General features: G+C 39.0%; 1 protein-coding gene and 1 long non-coding RNA gene across 4 annotated transcripts in view; one reads left to right on the forward strand and one right to left on the reverse strand.

The window, feature by feature from the left end:
- Positions 1 to 3,356, reverse strand: part of LOC140906533 (uncharacterized) — a 170,387-nt gene extending 167,031 nt beyond the window's left edge. For both annotated transcript variants that reach the window (XR_012157144.1, XR_012157143.1), the window contains exon 1: positions 3,287 to 3,356. This is a non-coding gene — a long non-coding RNA (uncharacterized lncRNA). The remainder of the gene's footprint in view (positions 1 to 3,286) is intronic.
- CALB1 (calbindin 1) lies at positions 2,820 to 24,293 on the forward strand. 2 transcript variants are annotated; one of them, XM_073330619.1, is made up of 11 exons: positions 2,820 to 3,011; positions 3,556 to 3,632; positions 8,465 to 8,539; positions 16,020 to 16,103; positions 16,199 to 16,255; positions 18,756 to 18,833; positions 22,970 to 23,025; positions 23,118 to 23,157; positions 23,238 to 23,291; positions 23,462 to 23,533; positions 23,886 to 24,293. In XM_073330619.1, the coding sequence occupies exons 1-11, from the start codon at positions 2,930 to 2,932 to the stop codon at positions 23,997 to 23,999; spliced, it is 789 nt and encodes a 262-aa protein (XP_073186720.1). In that variant the 5' UTR covers positions 2,820 to 2,929; the 3' UTR covers positions 24,000 to 24,293. The 2 variants fall into 2 exon arrangements, with proteins under 2 accessions (XP_073186720.1, XP_073186721.1); XM_073330620.1 differs by lacking the exon at positions 8,465 to 8,539.

A 24,293-nucleotide genomic window follows, 5' to 3' on the forward strand; every position in this document is an offset into this window, starting at 1 on the left:
TTTTTTTAAGCCTCTGGCCACCAATGATCTACGTGTAACATTTTGTTCTAGGCACTTTCAAAATGTAAATAATATTAAAGCACCGTCACATTTAAAATCCTTCCCACCCTCATGATTAAGGATGATTAAGACTACGAGTCAGTCATGGAGGTCATGGATTCTGAGATTTTATGTGACCTCTATGACTTCAGCCCCAGGTGGTAGGGCTCTGACTGTCAGCCCTAAGCAATAGGACTTTATCTTCCATGATTTATTGTTTATTGTCCTCGTCCTGTCCTGACTTTTACTAAAAATACCTGTGCCAAAATCTTAGCCTTAAGGATGATATAGCCCTCTTCTAGAGTCAGACTTTCAGATCAAAGATTAATAAGAGACACAGAAGTTGATGTGCCAATTCAAAACAGAGCACAGCAAGTAGCAGACCAATGTAAGATGCAAGTAAGAAGTCTGAATACATGGGTTCAGTACTCAATTTCCACTAGTTCATGCAGCTGAAAGATGAAATTCTGCACTGTACAGTGAAATTCAATATATTTGGCAAGTATAAAACGTTACTTTATTGGTGGAGACCTGTTTATGTAAAAAATTATGAAAATGCCAGTTACATTTTTGTAGCCTTCTAGTGCCCTGTCCTCACTCTAGCACCTCACTGTTTTTTTGGTACCTTGTTTGGTCACAGAAACCCTGACAAACAAACTTGACCCACTGCTTTGATCCCCGCACTAACATTACTGCTCTGTGTGCTTGGTCCTGATACTGACACTCTCCTCAATTCTACATTCTATTGCTGTCACTGTTTCTTTGTGGAAACCCTAGAAAGTTTAGATCTGTATTTGAAGTCAAGAAAAGAGCAAACCACAAAAGGTTCGGAATGATGCCATATCACAGATCATTTCTTAATTAATCTGAGCCATCCACAGCTTAAAATTTTCATTGGTGGGAGCTTGATATAACCATGATTTTTTTCATGTGTCAAAATATAAGAGCATGACTGCAATTAAATATAGTCAGTGATTTTGTTTGGTTAGTATATTGCAAATCTATAATGATCACTATGATCTTAAATGTATTTCAGACATTTTGTACTTATAACAAATAAGATGTTGAACTAAATAAATTAATTACCATATTCCCAGATCCTTCACCTTGCCAATAAGTATTATTTAAATGTACACTGCCCACAACATGCTGGGCACTTTAAAGAATACAGACATGTTCCCTGCTCTGAAGAGCTTACATTCTAACAAGGGAGACCTAACAAAAGAAAACTGTACACAGTAAGTGGGGAAAGAGGAGAATGGAAACATTTGGGGCACAAATAGTCACATGATAATGTATGTGTTATGCACACATGTTGTTTCATAATATTTACAAAATCCCAGCCACCCAATCCATTAAAATCCTGCCCAGGGAAAATTGCCCCTTTAACTCTCATCCTCTGAGACTATCCAGGTCCCTTGACCATGGCCCCTGCTCTTATTCTCCACCAATAAACCACCTTCGTCCTCACACCACATGACAGCCCCAAATATGTAATCCTGAAAGCATCACCCACACTTATACATTACTCCTGATATCTGAAGCTCCCAGGTCCACAGGAAGTTTGGATCCCCCACCCATATCAAGCTGCCCACTGACCAGAGAATTGGTAATATCCTGTCTGCCGATCAGACAGTTGGCAACATATCTATGGCAGAGTCAGCTCCAGGAGATAGTCAGGAGGATCCTGCCTCATCTGAGGCTAGGGGTGATGGGAGAGGGCTGCTGGGGCCTGTTGCTACTTGCAGCGGGCATCCCAGGTGTGCAGGACCACAGAGTGAAATAACTTTTCCCAATGGGGACAGAACCACCCTATGGTTACAGGTAGTAACAGGTTGCCAGGTGAGGGAAAGAGAGGACCTCAGCGGGGCTGCTCTACTCCCTGCTTGCCAACCCACTGCAGCAGCTCCAGGAGAAATTCTTGCTCCTCAGCTCATAATAGCTGCTGGGGTCCTTTCCCTCACTGGTGTCTGGATTTTAAGTGGGAAGGGGCTCAGCTGGGAGATCTCCTCCAACCCTGACGGAAGAGGAGCAGCAGCTGAGGCATTCTCATGTTGTGTCTATCCCAAGCCCACCCCATGGCATCTGAGCACATCCGTGGTTCCAAAGAGTTTTGTCTGAGTGTAAAGACAACCCCTGGTTTGTAGCTCTCTACCTGTGTTACCATTACCTGGGGACCTGCCTCCCTTGAAACTTTCCCAAAGGGCATTGTTGACTGTTTGTCTTTACAGAGCCTTTCATTCCCGTGTACACCACACCTCAAGCTGGGGGGGGGGGGAGCATGTTCATACATAACCCACAGCTGCCCCAGTTCCAGCAGCAGCATACAGGGAATGAGCCTCACGGGCAAAACTTATCACCGAAAACCGCTCCCCAGCCATATGTGTGTGGTAGCTTCAACTCTCTGCCGCTGGCAGAGCTCGGGTCGCCAGGGACCATCAGAGACGCGGGGGGGCGGGGGGGAGAGACCAGGACTGTCTCAGGGCCCCGAGGGCTCCCTTTGCTCGGGGACCTGCAGCTTTCCAGCTGGCCCGGCTGCTTGGGGTGGGTTTTCGCCGACGTTGGCCCCAGGAGCCGGGAGAAGGGACCCCGCCGGGGCACGCGCCCACCTGGCAGCGAGCAAGCGCTGGTGGGGCAGCCTCGCCCCGCGAGAGGCGGAGGAGGGAGGCGGGGAGAGGGGAGGAGGGAGGCGGGCAGGAGGGGGAGGGGTGGGGGGGGCGGCCAGCGGGGGGCGTGGCCCAGCCGAGCCCGACGCGATAAATAGAGAGCGCGGTGCCGGCAGCCCGGTCAGCACCGCGGACAGCAGCGCCCTGCCCCAGCCCCAGCCCCAGCCGCCGCCGCTCGCCAGCCCGCTCGCTCGCCAGCCCGCTCGCCCTCCGCCGCACGCGCCATGGCCGCGGAGACTCACCTGCAAGGAGTCGAGATCTCAGCCGCGCAGTTTTTCGAGATCTGGAATCACTACGACTCTGATGGTGACTATATTTCATTGCAAACCCCCCCCCGCCCGCCCCCCCCCCCGCAAGCCCCGAGCCGGCGGGGGCCTCGGGCACCCCCGTGTCCCACACACCCCTCCCGGCAGGCTCCGCTGCAAACTTTCCCCCAGCCCAAGCCATAACTTTCCCCAGCGAGCCCGGAGCATCAGCCCCTTGCGAAGCAGGCGGCCCGGCTGGGGCTGGGGCTGGGGCTGGGGCTATGCACTCGCGCCCAACCTTCTTTGCCTAGGGCTCGCGCGCCTTTAGCAGGGCACCTGTCAGGATCCCGTAAGTGGATTCAAGCGTCAATGCCTCCAGCCGCAGCTAGGATGCCGCTGTTTTCTCTTCAGTAACTTTGCATGTAGATGCCTCTGGAGGCGGGAGGGGTGGCAGGAGGCTGAGCCTAAGTTAGCAGATCAACTGGCAAAAAAAAAAAAAGCGCCACCGATTTTTAAACACAAGGTTTGTGAATGTCCTTTCCAGCAGCTGGAAGGGAGCAAATCAAAGGGTTCTGGAACACTAACCCTAACTCTTTGTGTTGTAGGCAATGGGTACCTGGATGGGAAAGAGCTGCTGAACTTCATCCAGGAGCTTCAGCAGGCACGAAAGAAGGCAGGATTGGTAGGTTAATGTTTCCTCCTGCTTTATTTCATCTTAATGAAGAATTTTCTTGAGCAGATTTCAGCGACTGGGTCTTCTCTATCCTTAGGGCCATCAAATGTTCAGTCACTTAGCTGGTCAGGCAAAGGCAACGTTTAGAAATTGACACAAATCAAGTAGGATGCTCAGTCACTTTGGGAAGTGTGGGGAAAAGGGGTACCTGACCAGATACAAGATAATATTTAGATTCCACCTTGGTACTAATGCAGATGATTCTTCTGGCAATGTTAAAAAGTAAGAGTCCAGAAAAATATGGAACTGGCATATTATATAATATAGATTTAAAGCAAGACTTCTGTCTTTGCCTCACTCAATTATCTACCAATATTTTTAAAGACCTAATTTTTCATGAGCTGGACTCATTTTTAACTCCTTCTTTAATGGGAAGTGTGTCAGTTTATCTGCATTTCTGCCCCTTGGTGGTCAATAAACAGATCTGCAGATCATTCTTAACTATTTATTTGCACTTCATTGGATTTATGAAAGAAGAAAATCAATACTAAATCTTGATAATCAAAACTGTACAAGAGAACAGAGAAATTATCTAGAGAATATTAAAATGTGGACAAATCGAAATGCATATTGGAGTTTAATTTGTAACAATTATAAATTCAGCACTTTCTTAAGCAAGAGAGAAAAGTTTTAAAGTAAAATACTATTAATTTTTTAACATTCTGAAAAAATAAAACCAAATGTATCTAGATAAAGATATTAGTTTAAGTACATAGTGACACTTCCTTACTGAACAAATAACTCCTAAAAGAATCAGAAAATAAAATAGACCACTTGGCAGCACACTGAAATATATAGCACAGTATAATGAAGCCTACTTAAATCCACTCTAAAAGATAGTTCTAAAAGCATTTAAGATAAAAGTGCACTAAGTAGCTGACCTGTGGGAGGGGGGAGAGGGGGGGAAGAGGTTATAAATTCATATAGGGCTACATCAAAATTAAGAAATAAATGTTAGCTTTTGGATAATGAATTATTGTCTTTGTTTGGGTCTTCCTGTTAAAGGCTGGAGAACAAATGTGTACCAGTATTTTTATTTGTTTTGTGGAAAGTAACATCTTCCTATTAGCTTCATGAGTTAATATGCAGCTGGAAATCTGTCATCTGTAATATTACATATAAAATTACATACACACTCTAGATTCCTAAACTTTTTTTATTGCTGTCACTGTAGAATTAATGTCCAAAAGCACAGGTAAATTTGATTACTGAAAATTGTGAGATTGCAATTTCTAGAGGAAAAGGATATGTATAATCTTAGTTTCTTTCCACAAGGAGAGTGAGGCAAGTAAATTACATTTAAAAGGGGGTGGGAAGAGAAGGTAAGAAAAGCTTATTTTAATTCTTTAATTGGAACTAAATATTTTTAACATATTGAGATGGCAGTAACCATAATAATAAATATGTTCTAAATAGAGTCTCGAACATCATCTTTTAACTGGGTTTACTGATGAATTGTACTTTTAAAAATAGTCCTAACGTAATGCTCAATGGATGAAAGATTCAGAGGTTTTACAACAGGAAAATGTCATTTTAAACTCATCTTCACATTTCTCCAGAGGCAATTAGTGTCATAATAAGTCATCTTCTACCTAAAAAATTAGTGTTCACAAAGTAATGTATAAGGTGCTTGTAGGATTATTGTTGTCTCCCACCCACTTTACCATTTATGCCTTTTTAATAGACTCTGCCTGCACACACTGTTATATTTTGAAAGTGGTTAGGTGTTTAATTAACTTTTCCTTTGTCATTGCTCTGGTACAAGCTTATTTCTGGAATATTCTGCTGAAAAGACCAATCTACAGTAACAACACTGAACTTCAGTACTCTCATTGGATCATCTAGAGATTCTTGACATCTTGATCCCTAAAGTCTTTTCTGGATTATGGATATGTGCCATCAGGGGTTTCAAATCTAAGCTGATTCTTGGATTTGGAGTGTCATTTGCCAAACAGTCATCTCACTAGTTCACCTATCTTGCCTCACTGGATAACTAATTCAGTGGCTTTGAATTTTTTGCTCTTTTGCCAGAAGGGACACAATGAGAAGATAATGGATGTTATATGTGATTTCTGTGGCTGAGCTGCCCTTTCCCTTCCTCCCCCATAAGCTTCTCTCATCATTTGCATCTGCATTTCAGATAGTTTCTCTTGCTCTGTATTTTTGGAATATTCAATTATGTATTCTTCATAGCTGGATTATACTTCAGTCATGCTACATGCCTTATAAAATCTCACTGATTTCAGTCTTTGAACAAGATGGCTTAGCATTTCTCAGTGCTCTTCCCTGCTTCTGAACTGTCCTAATTGTTTTGTCATTACCTAACAGCCATATGATTTTTTTAATTAATCAAATGACTATTGTGAAGTCCATCCTTTTGCTTTCTATTACTTCCAAAGAGCAGTAACATGCAATTTGATGCATGTTATTTCTGTCTCATGTCATACTGTCAGAAGGAGGTTACATTTGCAACGTTGTGTTTGAACTATTTTTGGTGACATTTCATATTTTCCAACACCACTCCACCACATTACAGTATGTGAAATACAAAGTTGATCTTTCACAAAGGCTAAAATAAATAATTCTTTGGCAAAAAATAAAATCACAATTTTTAATCCCAAAAATATACGCTTAACCTCTTTTGGCCTACATTATACTTGGTATGTTCTCTCTCTTGTTTCACTTTTGCCAATTGCCAAGAGAGAAAATGTGTGGGGAAGTGGTTACCAAAGGGGTTCCCAGCTCTCCTACTGTCTCGTTGGGTGACTTTGGGGCAGTTTTTCAACATCTGTTCCTTGATTTATCCTTATGTAAAATGAGAACAATATTTACCTACTTGACAGAGATAGTGACTTCATGTTCATAAGTGCAATGATACTGGTGTTACTATTGCACCATTCATCCCATGATTTCAAATCACTTTACAAAAACTAATGTGTATATAACGCCTCTGAGTCAGGTAAATTATCTCCATTTTAAAAAGGGGAAATTGAGATACAGAGAGGTCAAGTTACTTGTCTATGGTAACAGAGCAGCAAGTCCGTGGTGGAACCAAGATTAGAACTGGTTGAATACTGGATAAAATTATTTGTCGCATAATATATCCAACAAATATGTTATTCAAAGGATATTATTCAATCAGTTATATAACTGATAAAATTCAAACATGTATTAAGTGAATATTTTTTTAAATGAATGACATTCTATTTTTTCAGATTGTAAGCGGTGACGGTGCCTCTTCATATGATTGTACAGTACTTTACATACTGTGGGTGCTATTAGAAACAAAAAATATCAAAATATTTAATCAGGGCTAACTAGAATCCAGATATCTAGACTTTCAGGCCTGGACCTCAATCACTAGGCAAATACTTCTTCACTTTGAGATCCTTGTGTGAAAGGTGACATTGAAGGGCAAAGTATTAATAATCATGTCTTAATAACAACAATTGCAAATTACTAACCACAACAGATGACTCTGAAACAAAGAGGACATTGGGCCGTGATTTGCTTTGTCATAAACACTTACATGTAATGCGTTTTAGCAATTTCTAGTAATACAAATTTTGGGCACAATCTAGTGGATTTGACTCAGACAAAATTCCTAACAATTGCAGTGAGAGTTTCTCCTAAGAAAGGACTGGAGGACTTGTGGCACCTTAGAGACTAACCAATTTATTAGAGCATAAGCTTTCGTGAGCTACAGCTCACTTCATCAGAAAGGACTGTAAGACTAGACTCTTCATAACATTTTGATAACTTTGATAACTTTGATAACTTTCATTTTGATAACTATGAGATATTGTTTATACTACAGATCTAAACCCTGATCCTGCATGAGGATCTATTAGCATAGATCCTTGGACTCATGAAGAGCCCAAAAGAAATCAAATGGGCTCCTCAAAGGTGAAGGAGTCTATACTAGTGAATCTGAGTCAGACCGATCCTTGGTGCGACTCCACCGCCATATCTTAAAGAGAAGCTGTCATTTTGAGACAAGTGCATGGTGGGAGCAAACATATATATCAAAAGCACTTTGACATTGGCCTTGTGGATTTACCTTGTTATTCAGGATTGCCTTATATGTTTCAATAAGGGATTACTCTCTCACAGCCCAGCCTCTCCTTACATTTGTTCTGGCAATGAAGTTATAGTCCTGCTTTTATGACATCATAAACAGTGAACAATACAAATGGCTGATGTACAAATTCCACTTGTATGACTTCATTGTGAGATCTGTTTGGAGTCTGGTCAAAAGGGGATAAAATCCTCATTCAAATGAAAGTAACATATTAAAATATGTGAAAGGTAAATATTTTGGTGTTCCAATGTGTTCTGTAAAATTTTCCCCCCTGTGAAAGATTTAAGCTTGTCTCAGATTTATTCATTTAAAAATGAAAACTCTGGAAAAAACTGAATAGTAATCAACAGTGAAATTTCATTGCCATTTGATTAAACAAAGGAACAGTAAGACCCACCTTCCAGCAGATTTGTCTTTACATGTGAATGTTCTCATTTTGAAAGGTAAAATAGAAGATCTGAATATCTAATGGTCAGATTCCGCCACTCATTCCTATCAAGTAATATCTTACTGCTCAAGCAGTCACGGTCATTGCAACAGTATAATTCAAAGTAAAGCATTACTCAGCATAAGACTGGCAGAATCTAGGCTCTAACTAGGTTTTTATATATTACCTGGTAGTTACTCATTGGTGTTGAAATACTTAGCAGGTATTTCTACATGTCTTACAAATAACAATTCCATTATTGTGAATTTCTAGGAATTAACACCTGAAATGAAAGCTTTTGTGGACCAGTATGGGAAAAGTACTGATGGAAAAATAGGAATAGTAGAGGTAAGCTAGTTTCTTTATTTCAGGCTCAGTCATGTTTATATACACAGAATGCTCTTAGTATAGTAATACAAAGATAACTTGAACATAATCTATAAATATATATATATATTGTCTTGTATTTGCTATAACACAGACTTCTTTCCCCATCTCAGGATCTTTAGTATTTTTTTTTCACTGAGGCATTAGTGGAAAACAAAATATTTCTTTCTCCTCAGACATTTCATTTGACTCCACTGAACATTACAGGCTTACATCAATAGAAATAAAGGAGACCATCATTATAGTTTTCCTGTAATGCAACTGAAGTCTGCATCATTTCAGGAAATTCAAGTTATTAAAAACACTGATGTGCTGGAATATTGTGAACTGTTTTATGCTGAGTTATTCTGGAATTTGATTTTGCATTGGCCCTCAAGTCCTGTAGTGGGTGTAAAGTACAATTCAGTGTAAATTGGCTAAGAATCTGATTTCCTTCCCTCTCCTCCTTTGTAATCATTGTACATAGTGGTTTATTATTTCTAATTAATGCATATGGTAAGGACAGAGGGGAAGGCTAAAATCTTGTTGACATTTTCAGCAATGTTTTTTGACAATCCAGTTAGTGAGCGATTTTGATTACTTACGAATTCCTTTATTGAACACAGTCACAGAAACTGTAAGCAGAAAACTTTTGTTTGCAAAAGTTAGAAACGCCTGCCACCTGAATTGCCCTGGGTTATATGGTTCTCATGCTTTTCCATTATGTAGACAACTCTATGAGAACGAGGGACACTCATGGAACCACTTCCCTTTCCAATCCCCACTACTTGTTTCTCAGTGTTTAATTCTACAGATCAAAAGGAAGGTATCCATGGGTTGGTGTACAGTTTGTGAACCACGGTTTTAGGACCAGATTCATGACTCATTGAAGTCAATGGGAGTTTTGCCATTGAATTCAAAGAGATCAGGATTTAACCCTTAGAAAAGACAATCACGTTCCCAGTTTGATTATCAGAAAAATATGTCTGAACAATTTATAAAGAGCTCCTTGGAAACATGCTATTACTGCAACATTTCTATTGTTACTGACTTAGCTACAGCTATTTAGAATTGATATACTGAGCGGAATATACAACCACCAATGAGATTTACAATATAAAATATCCTATTATCAGTACATATAAATTATTACCTTGGAATATATGCTCTTCTTTAGGTGTAATTCCCATATGTAACTTCCACATACTTGCTAAAATATTCATGTCACTTAGTCTAAACGTACATGAATAAGCGAACTGTGACTGAATTTGTTAATTTCTTACTATATTTAAGGTTAAACTGACTAAATTTTGACCAAACTTTTGATTCATCATCAGATTGAAAATTCTGCAAGTAGGAAAAGTTAGTATAGGCATATCTTTCTTTTTCTGATAAATAGATTATTAGTATATGAAATTAAACAGGCCAGTTTAAATACTTGTTTTTTAATAGAAGCATGCCTTTTTTATTTCGAGTACACATGACAGCAGACTGTCACATGAAGCACGTACAGGCACTTCCTGAAGTAGTCTACTGGTTAGACAAGGCAACTGGGCGTTGTATCTCCTGAGTACTATTTTTGGGTCTGTGACTAACTTATTATGTGACATTGGCCAAGTCCCGCAGGGCCTGATCTTGTAAGGTGCTGAACACCTACAGCTAGAGTGCTGAGCACCATCAACACTGACTGAGGTCAATGGGTGCTGAGTACATTTAGCAATTAGCTGGAGGGCCTCAGCACCCTGGAAGGTTGGGATCTTAACCTGAGTACTACTTAACCTACATCATTGTATCAGTGTGAAGCTGAATTGTTTATAAAGTGCTGTGAGATCTCAGATGAAAGGTGCTGTATGTGGAAAGTGTTATAATAATCTTACAGATGATCAGTTAGACTTTGTTTTCCTGACCCTTTAAATTTTCTAATTTAAAATGCCTAATGTTTCCAAAATGAATTCAGCTCATTTACATGCCATATTATGAAGTCTCCCCACTCCAAAGTTCATGTAGAGTCGATGAACCATGCTTTTTTTAGTATAAATAAATGCAGCACTCAGTCACTCAATCACCATAACACATGGCACCTGAAGATTTTTAAAAATATCCCGATTAATAATTATTCCTCAGGGAAGATCTATTAAAGAGGAAGTCCTGAATGGCTTAAAGTAATGCATTTTCAGCTCTGCTGACCAGATTAAGTGAAGCCTTAAAGTGCAGATACTGTCTTTGGCAGTACATTGCTGCAGTGAGTTCTCCAGCTTTTAAACAGTTTCCCCCGGCTAAATGTAGAATCTGACACATCTCTTCCTCTCTTTTATAAGATACTCCCTCCCATTCCCCATCCCAATATTTGGTCTGGTCAGTGCTTTCACTGACATGTAGATCTTAAAGTCCAAGCTTTTTACATCTCAGGACTGCAGTTATTCCATATCCAAGTGATTTAAATGCTTATTCCTGTGAAGCAAAATAGCTACTTACCATACTGAAAATGCTTTTCTCCCACTTCCAGATTAAAATTTTAAGACAAATATATTGAAGCATGTAAATCAGGTGTTTTAAGGAAAGGGTTAAATATCAGAAAGTGAGATCCATTCAGAGAGTGATTTCTAGAAAACTGTTCATGCTGGTCTGTTTTAAATATTGTAGCTCCTTTTCCAATTCGGTAACAATCCCCTTCTTTCTTTAACAAGTTCATAATGAGAGGTAGAGGGTCAAGCTAGTCTCAGCAGAAGCATCTCTCCAACCATGTTCTATTACTCCGAAAACAGAGAGAGCTGCCATATTCACCATAAAAATAGCAGGAGCTCACACTACAGTCACAAACTGGTTTTGTGTCCTTTGAGTCTGCCATTGTGAGTGAAGGCTTGTGAAATTTCATACTCCTGTTTAAACATCCTCATGAGCTACTGCTATTTTTATATTCTAGACATTGACACCAGGCTTCCAGGTTTACTCTCTTTATGAGTCAGTCAAATCTGCTCCATTTACAAGTAAAAAGATGGTATGCCTAACTACTAACCCTGCCAACTCAACGAGTAATAATTCTGCAGCTGGAACTTCATTAATGCTGTTGATGCAAGAATCAAAAGAATCGAGCTCCCTCTCCCCCACAGTATTGGTCCTACAATGCTAAAAGGAGCAAAATAAATCAAATAGGGAAAATTTACTTTGTCAAAAATCTAGGCAAATATGATTTAATACTGAGTTATCAAATGAGACAGTTCACTTATCTATAAAACACTAATACAGAGAAAATGGTATCATATATATTTCTCTCAGGCCTATGTGGAAGTTATACATCTGCATAAAGGAGAGTAAAACTTAAAGTAATATTTTATTGGCAGTGGTAATATATTTGTATCTTAAATGTAGCTTAGTACTGGTAGTTGGTTGTTCTTTGGAAAGTTAGTGAATTCTGAAAGGATGATTCTATCAGTTAACTGTACCTACCAGTAAGTCACAATGGGAATGTTGCAATGGCAGCATGTTTCTCCTTTAAACTGTACGCATTAAATATCTTCTGATTGTGAAACTAGAAACTTATCTATGTGATTGAAGGTTAGATCCCAGTCCCTTTGAAATCAGTAGAAGGAATTCCTTTTGCTCTAAATGAGCTTAAGATATAAACCTAGAAATAAGTTCTCAAACTGTGGTCCATGGACACCTTCCTGTTGTTCTGCAGAATGAAACAAGTAATGTTACAGTCACTGAACACTACAAAAGGGACCAACCTGTGCCCCATTTACATAGTCATTTTTTACCATACCTACACTAATGGAAGACATTCTTCCTTGTGGAAATGAATATTGCTTATGCCAGTTAAGTCCCGACACTAAGGGACAACTTGCAGCAATTAGCTACTGGCTCAAGTAAGGTGTGGTGTGGAAACTGATCATCCCAAGGGGAGCTTGGGGAGACGTGCCTTAGGGAAGCCCAAATCCCTCTCTGAACAAGCCAGGGAACAGGCTACACTATCCTTTTGGGCTCCTTGGGCTCTCTCATCAACCATGCTTGGCCTGTCACGATCTGGCCCTCAAATAGGTACAGCCTTAAATATACATTGAGGGCAAATTTGCATGAACAGACAAACTAACAAAGAAAAATATATTTTAAAAATGCTACAGTTGTGAGAGAAACAAAACAAGGAATACAGTATTAGGAGATGTTAGCTGCACTACAGCCAGCCACCAACCTAATTCATCCACTATTATATAAATAGTACCTCTGACACTGAACAGGGTAGCACTCTTATCACTTGGTAGGGATAAGCGTGCACAACCTAACTGGTATTTTGTTCCACCAGTCATAACCTACAGTATGGGAAAAATCTCTAATTCATGACAAAGTGCCTACACACTCTCGGACATATGTAGACATCTGTACCATAGCTGCTGAATAAATAAGGATGACTTTATCTCTAGCAAATATGGTAGCTTCAGATAGCTGATAGGTTTACCTATACTGAGTATAAATAGCAATACTGAAAATCTGGAATTTGTTACATACTTATGAAGATTTGCAAAAAACTAATGTCTAAATACAGATATCGGAGCCTAATTTAGGCACCTAGGTGGCCTGATTTTTCAGAATTGCCAACCACCCACCAGCTTCCATTGACATATGCAAGATGCAATACTTCAGTGGGAGCTGCTGGGTGTGCAGTGCTTCTGAGGCCATTTACTTGAATGCTTGATTGTGGATTTAGGAGCCTAACTTCAGGCCACCATTTCTATAACTCCCATCTCTACAATTAGACAATGACTTAACATCCAGTAGTACTGCAAGGGCTGTGCTGTGCTAAACTAACTTTTCTTGACAATAACTGGAAGCCCTTGTAGAGGCTGAATATTTTATGGTCTTATACCTAAAGATATGAAATTACTATGCTGGTTATACTCTTAAAAATACCTGTAGAATAACCACATGTCTGTATCAACGTGCACCACTGCCCACTGTCAAAGTGCAATAATCCCATAGCGCACTGACATCAACAAAGTGAATGAAAGTGGTGTTTTACGTCTGATGTCACAATCGCTCCATTGGGAGAGGTGAAGGAGGAGACCGTCGGGGAGGGGAAGGAAATGCCAGGTCTTTGAACTTTTCCCATGTGCTAATACTAAAGAAACAGGTCACACATCCATATCTATTACACACACACGTATGTATGCACACTCAGTTTTTACCTATCAAGGAATCGAATTTTGAACATTTGAGTCAGAAACAGAGTAGCACCCATGTTAGTCTGTATCCGCAAAAAGAAAAGGAGTACTTGTGGCACCTTAGACTAACAAATTTGTTAGTCTCTAAGGTGCCACAAGTACTCATTTTCTTTTTGAGTCAGAAACCTCATTTTACATTGATTAGATTTAGTATTCAGCAATTTAGCAAAATCTCTCAAGATGCACTTTGCTATGCTTGATAGTCTATACCAATTGCTCTATTCTTGCAAGTCAAATGAGTGATGTGCATTTTAAATTGTATCAACATTTAACAAATATAACTGAGTTTTTGCAGTGGTAATTTTTGAAATACAGATGTGCTATTTCCATCTCATTGAAACATGTTAAAAGACACCTATCGAGTCTGGGACAGGAGTTGCAGGCAGCTATGGTCCCACTGGAATCCAGCAACAAAGCCCCAGTTTTGCAATCCTAATTCATTGCAGTGAATTGGGATTGAAATAGGGATGGAGATAAGATCTGAAATGCACAAAAAAGAACAGAATTTTGAATCCAGTCTTGGACCAGGCTACAAGGAGGTGGCACCTGTTACTGCTGTTTTTACAAATGGATGCATTTAAGAAGAATTTTAACACCAAAAGGAAGGTGTCTGCCTTCCCCTTCTTCTGTACCTACATTTTAAAATTTCTTCTCTTTTCCATTTCTTCTCCCCTGTTTCCCTATTTTAATTAGAGCTGGTCAACATTTTTTTCAAACAGAAAGGTTTTTTGTTCAAAACCAGATTTTTTTATAATTTTGCCCCCCCCCCCCCCAAGATTAACAATTTTTTCCTTTGGAAAAAGTCTTTTTCAGATTTTAAATTATAGAAAACACTTTCCAAACCATCATCAAGTTTTCATTTTCCAAAACCTGGGTTTCCAGTAAATGAAAATTTTCCATAATTATTTTAATAAAACTAAACATTTTTGAAAAATGAAAATGGTCCTTTTCAACTACTTCAAAAGGAAAACCACTTCACTATTATTTGTGGAAACAGATTTTCATCAGGTTTTGAGTTTTAAGGGCATGTTCCTTGAAGTCAATGGAATGGGTTGAAGGGCTGAGTCCCCCTCACCTTGCTGTTCTGGTTCTTGAATTGGCTTTTCCTCAGCAAGGTCTCATATTTGGGGCGGACAAATGGCTGTGGTTCCAGGATGGATTTCCATCTTACATATATTCTTTCCTTGTTCTCACTTCTCTCCTCTTTTCCTCATTGGTTTCTCTGCTTGCCTTGCTGCACCTTTGCCTTCTCCCTTTCACTATCCTTCTCAGCCTTTTCCCTTACTCAGTATCCGCATCTCCATACAGTTCTCCTTCACCCTTGCTCTCTGTATCCACCATGGTTCTCTGCATCTTGCTCCCTTCACTTTCAACATTCTCCCCCCTTTGGTCTCTCTTTCTCTCTTACGCACTTAAGCTTTTACCACACTTTGTAACCCTGCATTTGTGAATGTGAGGTGCCTCTCTCACCCTTTCTCTAGGCCTGCTGGTTCACTCCTTTCCCTCTGATCTTCATTTGTGTCTGCTCATGAGGAACATATCAAAAGCAGGGAGCCAAAGGCCAATGAGAGGCATGCTCCCCATTCTAATGTACAGGAGATACTCCAGCAAATGGCACGTGGCTCCTTGGGTCATCATGGAGAGTACTGATTACCAAGAGAAGAAAGGAGAGCTGATCAGGGTTGTACAGCACTCACCTCAAGAGCAAAATAGGGAAGGAATCTCTGATTTCTATTAATGAAGGGGACAGGTGGGCCTGTTTGTGAGTGGGTTAGAGAGCCACTGAGAAAGCAACATTACTCTACATGTTGGAACAATATGGAACAACCTTTAAGGACCTGATTCTGTGTGAATCTGCACAGTGAGCAGATGAAAAATTGGGGCTTGAGAAGCTGATCCAAAGACCACTGAAGTCAGTGGGAGTTTCCTAATGGCTTCAATGGCATCAGAGTAGGCTCCAGATTAAATGTAACCACCTATTCGACAGCTGGGAGTAAGAGCACACAATTCAAATCTTACCTGGAGAGTAAGACAATGTAATGACTATATTTGTAAAGCTCCCCGACACACAACTGAGGTTCTTGGTGTGTGCTGCGAGACACTTTATAATACAACTAAACAGCCAACTAACGGGAATTGAAAACAATTTTAGACTTGTCACTAGAGCCCCACTAAGGAGGTTATCTGTTCTCAGAAGCAGTTGGAGTTTTATAACAAACTTTAAACTTGCTTTAAATCTGTTACAGCTTGCTCAGATATTACCTACAGAAGAGAACTTCCTATTGTTCTTTAGGTGCCAGCAGCTAAAGTCAAGTGAAGAATTCATGCAGGTACTGTACCCCATTTTTCCTTTGATAAAGTCATCCAGGTCTAGATTTCAAATACACAGATACATAAATAAACCTCTTTCATTTACTAATTGCAGACCTGGCGAAAATATGACACTGACCATAGTGGCTTCATTGAGACTGAAGAACTTAAGGTAAATTGATGTTTATGTGTATTTCACAATCATTATATAGATGTGTGTGTATTACACGACAGTACTGATATATATGGCTGTTGAAATGTAAAACACAACTGGCAAGTGATAGAAACTGATGTTTCTATCACAGATAAATTGAAGTGTGATTTCTGTTCTGATAAATGACTCTAAAAATGGCACTTAGAGCAGATCCATGTTTGTCCCCCCGTGATTGCCAAATAACAAGTGCTCAGTTTAGAAGTAAAAAGATGTTTTTAAACTAACCACCCTACAAATGTAGCTAGGACGTGAGAGCTAAAGTGGGTTCTTTCTCCTAGCTGCATCACTGCCATTACTAAACACTCTGTGGTCCAGTTTAAGCCCTCAGTAGTACCTGTGCAACCCTGTTGTTGCCATACTAACCCCTGTTCAACACAACTGCAATCCCATGGTCCACACTCTGTTTGCATAGGTGTGACTGATGGGAACTTAGCACATCTGATGCGTAAGAAATAACAGCATCCAGTTTGTTCTATTAGCTGTGTCCGCTCTGCAGTTTACCGGAGTAAAAAGCAGCCCATTCTTATTCTTGTCACTAAAGCTAACAGATACGGTTTGACTCTGAATATACATGGGGAGCAAGTCTGAGTGGGAAAGTATCTTTGGTACATAACCATTTTTCTATGTAGAACTGCACTTCAAGTGGTGCAGATTGTCAGCTGGTGCAACCTGTCATAGCTCCCCAGGATCTCAGCTGAGGACCCGGCCCTGCGTACACATTGATTGAGACCAATTGTCTTGTTCAGATGCAGAATTCCAGACAAGAACTCCCCATACATTAACCAAAGCATTAAAAAGTCAAATTGTCTGAAATCCTTAGTAGTGCTTTATAAAAGCAAAACTTGCCTCATAAATCCATGTAGCCAAATTGTCTTTTTTTCCCCATCCTCTTTGACCTGCTGTGGTAGTGCAAAAGAGATGAAGCATGTCTGTCTGTCTGTATCTCCTCTGCTGAGGATTCCCACCTCACAGAAGAGACGTCGGTTGGCATGACCAGCTCCTATGCCCCGGTATACAAGTGGCTACCCCCTCCCACCCACAGTCCCACATACAGGTGTGTCAAAAGGGAGGTGAGGTCAGGAAAGAGGCACAACTGGTACACATTGTACTTTAGCAATCCCCAGTTGTTGGACAGTCCCTTGAGGACTGTTTCCAGAGAGTATAGTTTAGACCAACCAATAAAGGCTGGGCTAATGAACAACCAGAAAATCTTAAATGGCTCCCTGATGGCTCCCCAACTCTGCTGTGCTGTGCAAATCTCATATGCATCAGAAAATCTGGATCATTTTCATCCTTTCAGAACTATATACTGTAGCTTGTTTTTTTAACGTAGTGATCAATAAAATACTTCTCTTGGCAGGTATGAAAATATTAGTATGCATTTGCTGTAACTGGTTTTACTCCCTGCATAACTATTTTAAAGCACATATGATCTAAAATGTTTCCATGAAATCTGTTCACAACATTTCTGCTATCACTTTAGTAGATAGCACAGGTACAGAGAGGCCTGATGAGAAAATCTACAGTATGGTGGTGACAATAGGGCTATCATACTTGTCTTTCAAGTTCAGGGGCATTATGCATACGTGATTGGGAGGGGAGATGGCTCAAGAAGAAATTCCTATTGTAAAATGTGGTCCAAACTGTGAAAAAAGCAACTCCAACACATCAGATAAAGAGGTTATAAACCAGCTTGATGTGTTCTTCCCTGAAAATTGATAGGCATGCACAGTTCTCAAGACTTGCAGACTCCTTGCTTAATAAATTAAGATTTTTTTAATGTCACTTATCTAGGACAGTTGTTCAAACTAATCAGTGGGGAAAACAAAACTTCATTCTTTAGAGTAAAAGTAGCTATTGTTGAAGGTCAGGAAGAAATCTTGCCAGTTCCTCCCAAACTAGCAAAATGGGCAAAATGCATTTGCAATATATCTGTGTGAAGGAGCAAGAAGGTTTCACCTTCACCTGAAGCATCAGGTCACTGCTGTAGGCAGGAAAGTAGACTGGATTAATCATTAATCTTTTCTTTAAAACTATTCCTATATTTCAAGCAGTGACTAGGAATCCAAGTTTTCCTACGGGTCTCAAGGTTAATTAATGTAGTTTACTGTTAAAATTAATTAGCACACAGTATAGCTGGATGCCAATCTACTTTTCCAGACTTCTGTATAGTACAACAAAAGGCATATTATGCACAAAGCTCTGTGGGGATCTTTTTAAAAATAAAGTGTTGCAGTATACTTGGTCTAGTTAAAAGAATTTTTGTTGTCAGATTTACCTGATATGAAAATAAGTAGTAGTTTCCATGTTTATTTTACATTTCAGTAGTAAATATGTAAAAGTAGAATTTCCCAGACTGTCTCTAGACTGAAATTGGAGTACAATAAGGAAAGTAACTATTCTGTAATCCTTTTGGCTTTCGGGCAAATATTCACCTGTGCTTACTTTACTTTCACAGAGTTTTTTGAAAGATTTACTACAGAAAGCAAATAAGAAGATTGATGATTCCAAGCTAACAGAATACACAGAAATAATGGTAAGATTATTCAGACATTTCATCCATAAAAGCACAATACCCGTGCACATCTATGGCCACTAACTTCTCATTTAAAGACTTGAATGAGAACCAGTTTGGATTCCTATTGTGCAAAATAAGACATCACACCTTAGAAATCATCGTCCGAGGTAAGGAGGCATATCAGGTAATTCTGTAGCTATGTCACCTTCGGCTGTGATCTGTAAATTTAGCCCTGTTGGGCCTAATATAAGTATGGGAAACCTTCAAGGAAATTTAACTGTTGTTGACAAACCAACACCACAGCATGGTGCTAAGGAGAACTTTTCCACCAAAGGTTCTTTCCTGTCAGGTAAGATTAAAAACTGAAGCTCTGAACACTTAAAGATCCCATGGCACTTGTCATAAGAATAAGCAGATTAACCTGTACCTGAGCCAAATTCCAATTTGACTGATTATATTCGACCTACCCATTACTTTTTAGTTTATTTCATTTCTTGTCCTGCACTGTTGTGCTGTTTGGTGCTACATTTCATCCTAGATTTGGCTGCATCTTGGTGATGAGTGAAGCAGTTCTTTGTGTAAGCTGCAAAGGCCAAGGGCAGTGGGATAGTTCTGGATGAAAGGCTCTACACCTCAGCTTTAAGTTATTGCATGATTTAGTGTTGGGCACAAGGAAAGAAAAGACTGCCCAAAATATAAATGCTGGCATGCATTCATTAAATAATTAAAAACAAAGATCACTCTAGTATTTTTAATTCCATGGTATAGAATCTGATGACCATCTAAAATGATCTATAGAGTCTATGATATAGGCACATTTGTTTGGCATATATTTATTACTTTTCTCTAAGTGTCCCTTGCATACCGCTGATGGAACAGTAGTGCACACAAGTAGCAGTGGGGTTTACTCCATCCTCTCCGAGGAAGGGCCCAGAATCTCTGGTAACCATTTACCATGCTTCTTTGACCTTTAGAACCCTAAGGACACATATGCCTGTTCTTAAACTTCTCAGGTAGGGAATGGAAGCAGAATATATTCTTCCCCCTGCTATGCCTCCTTCTGTTCCTCTTCCTGCCCTTTCCTCATAGCTTCTAAAGGAATCTTACCCTACATTTGTGACCTCTCTCCCAATAGATACCAAAATATGCCTCAATCCTCCTTTTCTATGAATAGGCAAGGAACATACCTGCTAGTCTTCAAGTACAGAATGCTAAATGGTTTTGGTTTTTTTGCCAGTTCTACACTTTTTTACTGCCTTCCTTGTGCCCTATGCTAGTGTGAGAAGGGGAACCTGATAGCAGGGCAAGCCTCCTAGGCAGGTGGGATAGAACAGGCTCTGCTTCAGTCCTAGCCAGGCCCATCCTTAAACATAGCCAGATTCTCCCTCCCCTCTAACTCCTGAACATAGGACTCTCTAGTGGCCTCCATGCAACTGTCAGTGAGATTTGTGTGTTCCAGAGACTGGGAAGAAGAAAATTCCCTGTTTTAAGAATGGCCAAAGTTGTGATTTTTTTTTCTCTTTTGCTTTGCCAGCAACTTTGTTTCACCCTGAAACGTTTTAGGGATTTAACATTTCAGGCTAAAATGCCTCAAACTGACCCCAACTATGAGAGAGGTTAATTAAGACAAATATCTAGTGATTCAGTTTTCTTATGGTAAGCTAGAGGTCTAGAAATCTCATGATGGATTAGTTGTAGAAAGTGTTACACGCTGGAGAAATAAATCTCACATCCTTAACCTTCATGCACTGCAATTTTTTATGACTCTTTAGCCCAGATTGTGCCCTACATTTGGACCTCCGCAGGTTGAAAGTTATAAGGAATTAACACTATAAATAAGTGATAAAGGTGATGATATGCTATCTCCTCAAAAATTAGAAGGGAAAAACTAATGAACAGAAAACATAAAAGGAGTTAAGAACACTTACCAGTTAGAAAAAGGGAGAGGCATATAACAACCAGACATAAAATAGCCACATTAGGGCTGCAACTGCTTGCCTCTGCCAAATTTAAAGCACCCTTCCCCTTAAAGGTACGCTAGGAAGAAGTTCCTATAAAGGGTGGGGAGAATTAGAAGGAGCCAGGTGGTCACACTGGAATGTATGGGTTCACAAACAGTCACTTCTCTATACTATCTCTGTAACACTAATTTGTTTTTTTAGGCAAAACTGTGCTTTTTCCTGCAGCATGAATTTTGTATTTAAAGGGGTCCAAACAAACTGATACAGGTGTCTGATTCTACCCCCAAACACTGTACATCTAAAGTTACTGTAATTGAAACTAAAGGGGTGGGGGAGAGAAGGGAGAAACCCTCTGTTTTCAGTTACACCCCTACAACTCTTTGTACAGTAAGTTTTCCTTGATGCTTTTTCTCAATCTTTCACTAACATCTAAAAATAGGAACATGCAATTGTACAGTGACAGGGAGAGGAAGTCACAGGCAGCCTAATACCTCAAAGTCCTGCTAACTAAATTTTAAAAGGTCTTAATTTCAAGTTAGCCATGTCTCTTAAGAGATTAGAGGCAATGCAATTTGCTGACTTTTCACTGTATCTGTGATACATTAAGTATTACATTTTAGACAGGAAACCAATTTCTAATACACAACAGGATCCTGGAAAATAGTTTAAAATAGTATATAATACTTTGTTAAATCACATTAACATATATATTTCTATTACATGACAACTCATTTTGATGGAAGTTACTTAGATATAGTTCTTGTATAAAATTAATTAACTACATGTCAATAGTGGAGACCTTTTGTTATTAACACTTAAGTGTTTATAGGGCTTTAAAGCTGGGAATAAGCTAAACATGAGACATTAAGTCAGTCCTGTTTTCATTCTGTAAATGAGATTAATTTATTAGCTACTTAATTCACTTGTAATACATCACAAGCTAAAAATTTTCTTGAAGTGCATGGCATGAGGCAGATTCTGATACCATTTACGTGTGTGTAGACTTGACAACCAACTGAATAAGGATTATAAATGTTGTCGTCTTTTACATGAAGATAGTACATCTAGATGGAATTTAGAACACCCCAACCTACGTTCGAAGATTTAATTCTAGCTACTGTTTATTAGATTTTAAACTGAATTATGTTGTTTTATAAGCAGCTTTATGTATACTAAGTATTAAATCATGACTCAAGACCAAATATACTATTCAGTAACTTCAAAAAAAAGTTGCTCTTATTCTATAATTTTTGGTCTAAATCTTTATTCAATAGACAACAACCATATGGCACTGGATCTTGATCTGAGTTTAAAATAATGTTTAAATGGGTTCAGTAAAGGATGTTGGATATCATGGCTATAGCTTACGTGCCATTTGTGAGGGGCCAAATTCTGACCTCAGTTATAGAGGTGTCAGTTTGGAATATCCCTATTCAAATCAGTTGAGTTACAAACAAGACCCTTTGTGGGTCTTTAAACTCCTTTGACATTGTAGACCACACATAAAACAATCAGAATTCAGCAGTACAAAATGTACCACAGTTGAATTCAGTTGTAGTGATTACTGTGTATATTGGTCATTAGGCAGAGAGATTAGAGGACTATGTATATTGCTACTGCTGCAGCTGTTTGAGTCCCTGCTTTATATCGACCAAGTGAGGTATTTGGTTGTAGTAACTGAAGTGGACGCAATTTCTTTTCTTTGATGTTTTCAAAGATAGAAAGGTGAGAAACCCTTTCCTTAAAGCCCTTTGGCTGTGGACAATGGGTGTTGCATCTTGTGGGGGTGACAATAAGAACCTGAGTGACCTGTCATGATTTAAAAATACTTAAGTGGACCTTGCTCAGTTTCTGCAAGATGGAAATTTTGATACCATTTACATCTCTGATTTGGGAAGTTCACTGTTAAATGAAGCTGGATTTAGTGAACATTTCAACACAACTATCAGAGTTGTGCAAACAGTTCCTTACCAAGATTTTATAGTAGAATAACTAGTTATCAATTTGTGTTCAATAATTTGTAACCTTGCTTACAGTAAATATACCGCACAACAAACGTGAGTTTATTGAATTAGGTTCCTATATTATATTTAATTAGTACCTTCCCATTGCTTTTAGATTTCCCAAAGAAATACTTTATTTCTTTGCTGCACTGACCAATACTTTAATAATAAATATCTACATTTATTTCAGCTGAAGATGTTTGATTCAAACAATGATGGAAAGCTGGAACTTACTGAAATGGCCAGGTATGTTTTTATACCTAGATCATCTAAGTAGTGCATGTCAGTTGCCATTATGGGAAAAAAAATTGTTTGAACTCTCATTTTTATCTTCAAAGTTTACTCCCAGTGCAGGAAAACTTTCTTCTTCAATTTAAGGTATGTAGCTTTACATTCTGAAGTTTGAACATATAACACTATATATTATCCTTTTAACTCTTGGCTTTTTTTTATTTTAGAGTGTCAAAATGTGTGGGAAAGAGTTCAATAAAGCTTTTGAGCTGTATGATCAAGTAAGTGATCTGAAAAATACTATAAAACTCGCCTTTTATGAACTGATTGAATACTCTTTGATATCACTTAAATTTTCTGAATTAGGGAAAAATAAGTTAGGTGTAATGCTACAGTAGCCAAAATGAAAAATAAATGCTCCAAAATAAACCTTGATATTAATATTTTTCAGGATGGCAGTGGATACATAGATGAAAATGAATTAGATGCATTACTGAAAGATCTGTGTGAAAAAAACAAAAAGGTAATTCTAGAGTTTTTCTTCATGATTAGTTTAAATTGGGATTTTAAATTCACCCAATTACAATAGAGCTGCTAAATCATAATTCCTGAAGTGCAGGACAATTACAAATCTTGGCAGAAGTAGAAATGTAAATCCTTAACTAAGTGAGCAACATCATTATAAACTGGCTTCAGAGACAGTGATCATCATCAATCTAGTGTGCATGGATGTGAATTGTATGCAAGCACTTGAACAAATGGTACTGTCGGGCGGGCAGGCACCAGCCAGATTCCCCCCACCCCAAATCTCTATCATTGGCAACTGTAGTTGGCTACTAAACTGGATTATAAAGCATTATCTGTTCTTTAAATAGGACTTAGACATTAACAACCTGGCAACATATAAGAAAAACATCATGGCCTTGTCTGATGGAGGAAAGCTTTACCGAACAGAACTTGCTCTTATTCTCTGTGCCGAGCAGGATTAGAGACATCCTGTCACTTCAATTTAACTAGTGATATACGGTTTCAACACAATAACTGTGCACTATAAGGGAGTAGCCTGTACTTTCTTTTATATCTGTAAATTTAAACCGCATATAGATAATTAGCCATGATGTGTGGCACATTCTTTTCAGTCTGTTTCTATACTGTTTGTAATGTACAGTTTTTGTAATTATAAGATTGATAAAGAGAATGTCTGTCTGTTTGGGCCAGTCTGTATATTCAAGAAGAAACAAAGATTTTTTTGCTTTCATAAACACGGCTGGAGAAAAATTTTA

Source organism: Lepidochelys kempii, chromosome 2, assembly GCF_965140265.1.
Source record: "Lepidochelys kempii isolate rLepKem1 chromosome 2, rLepKem1.hap2, whole genome shotgun sequence".
NCBI lineage: Eukaryota > Metazoa > Chordata > Testudines > Cheloniidae > Lepidochelys > Lepidochelys kempii.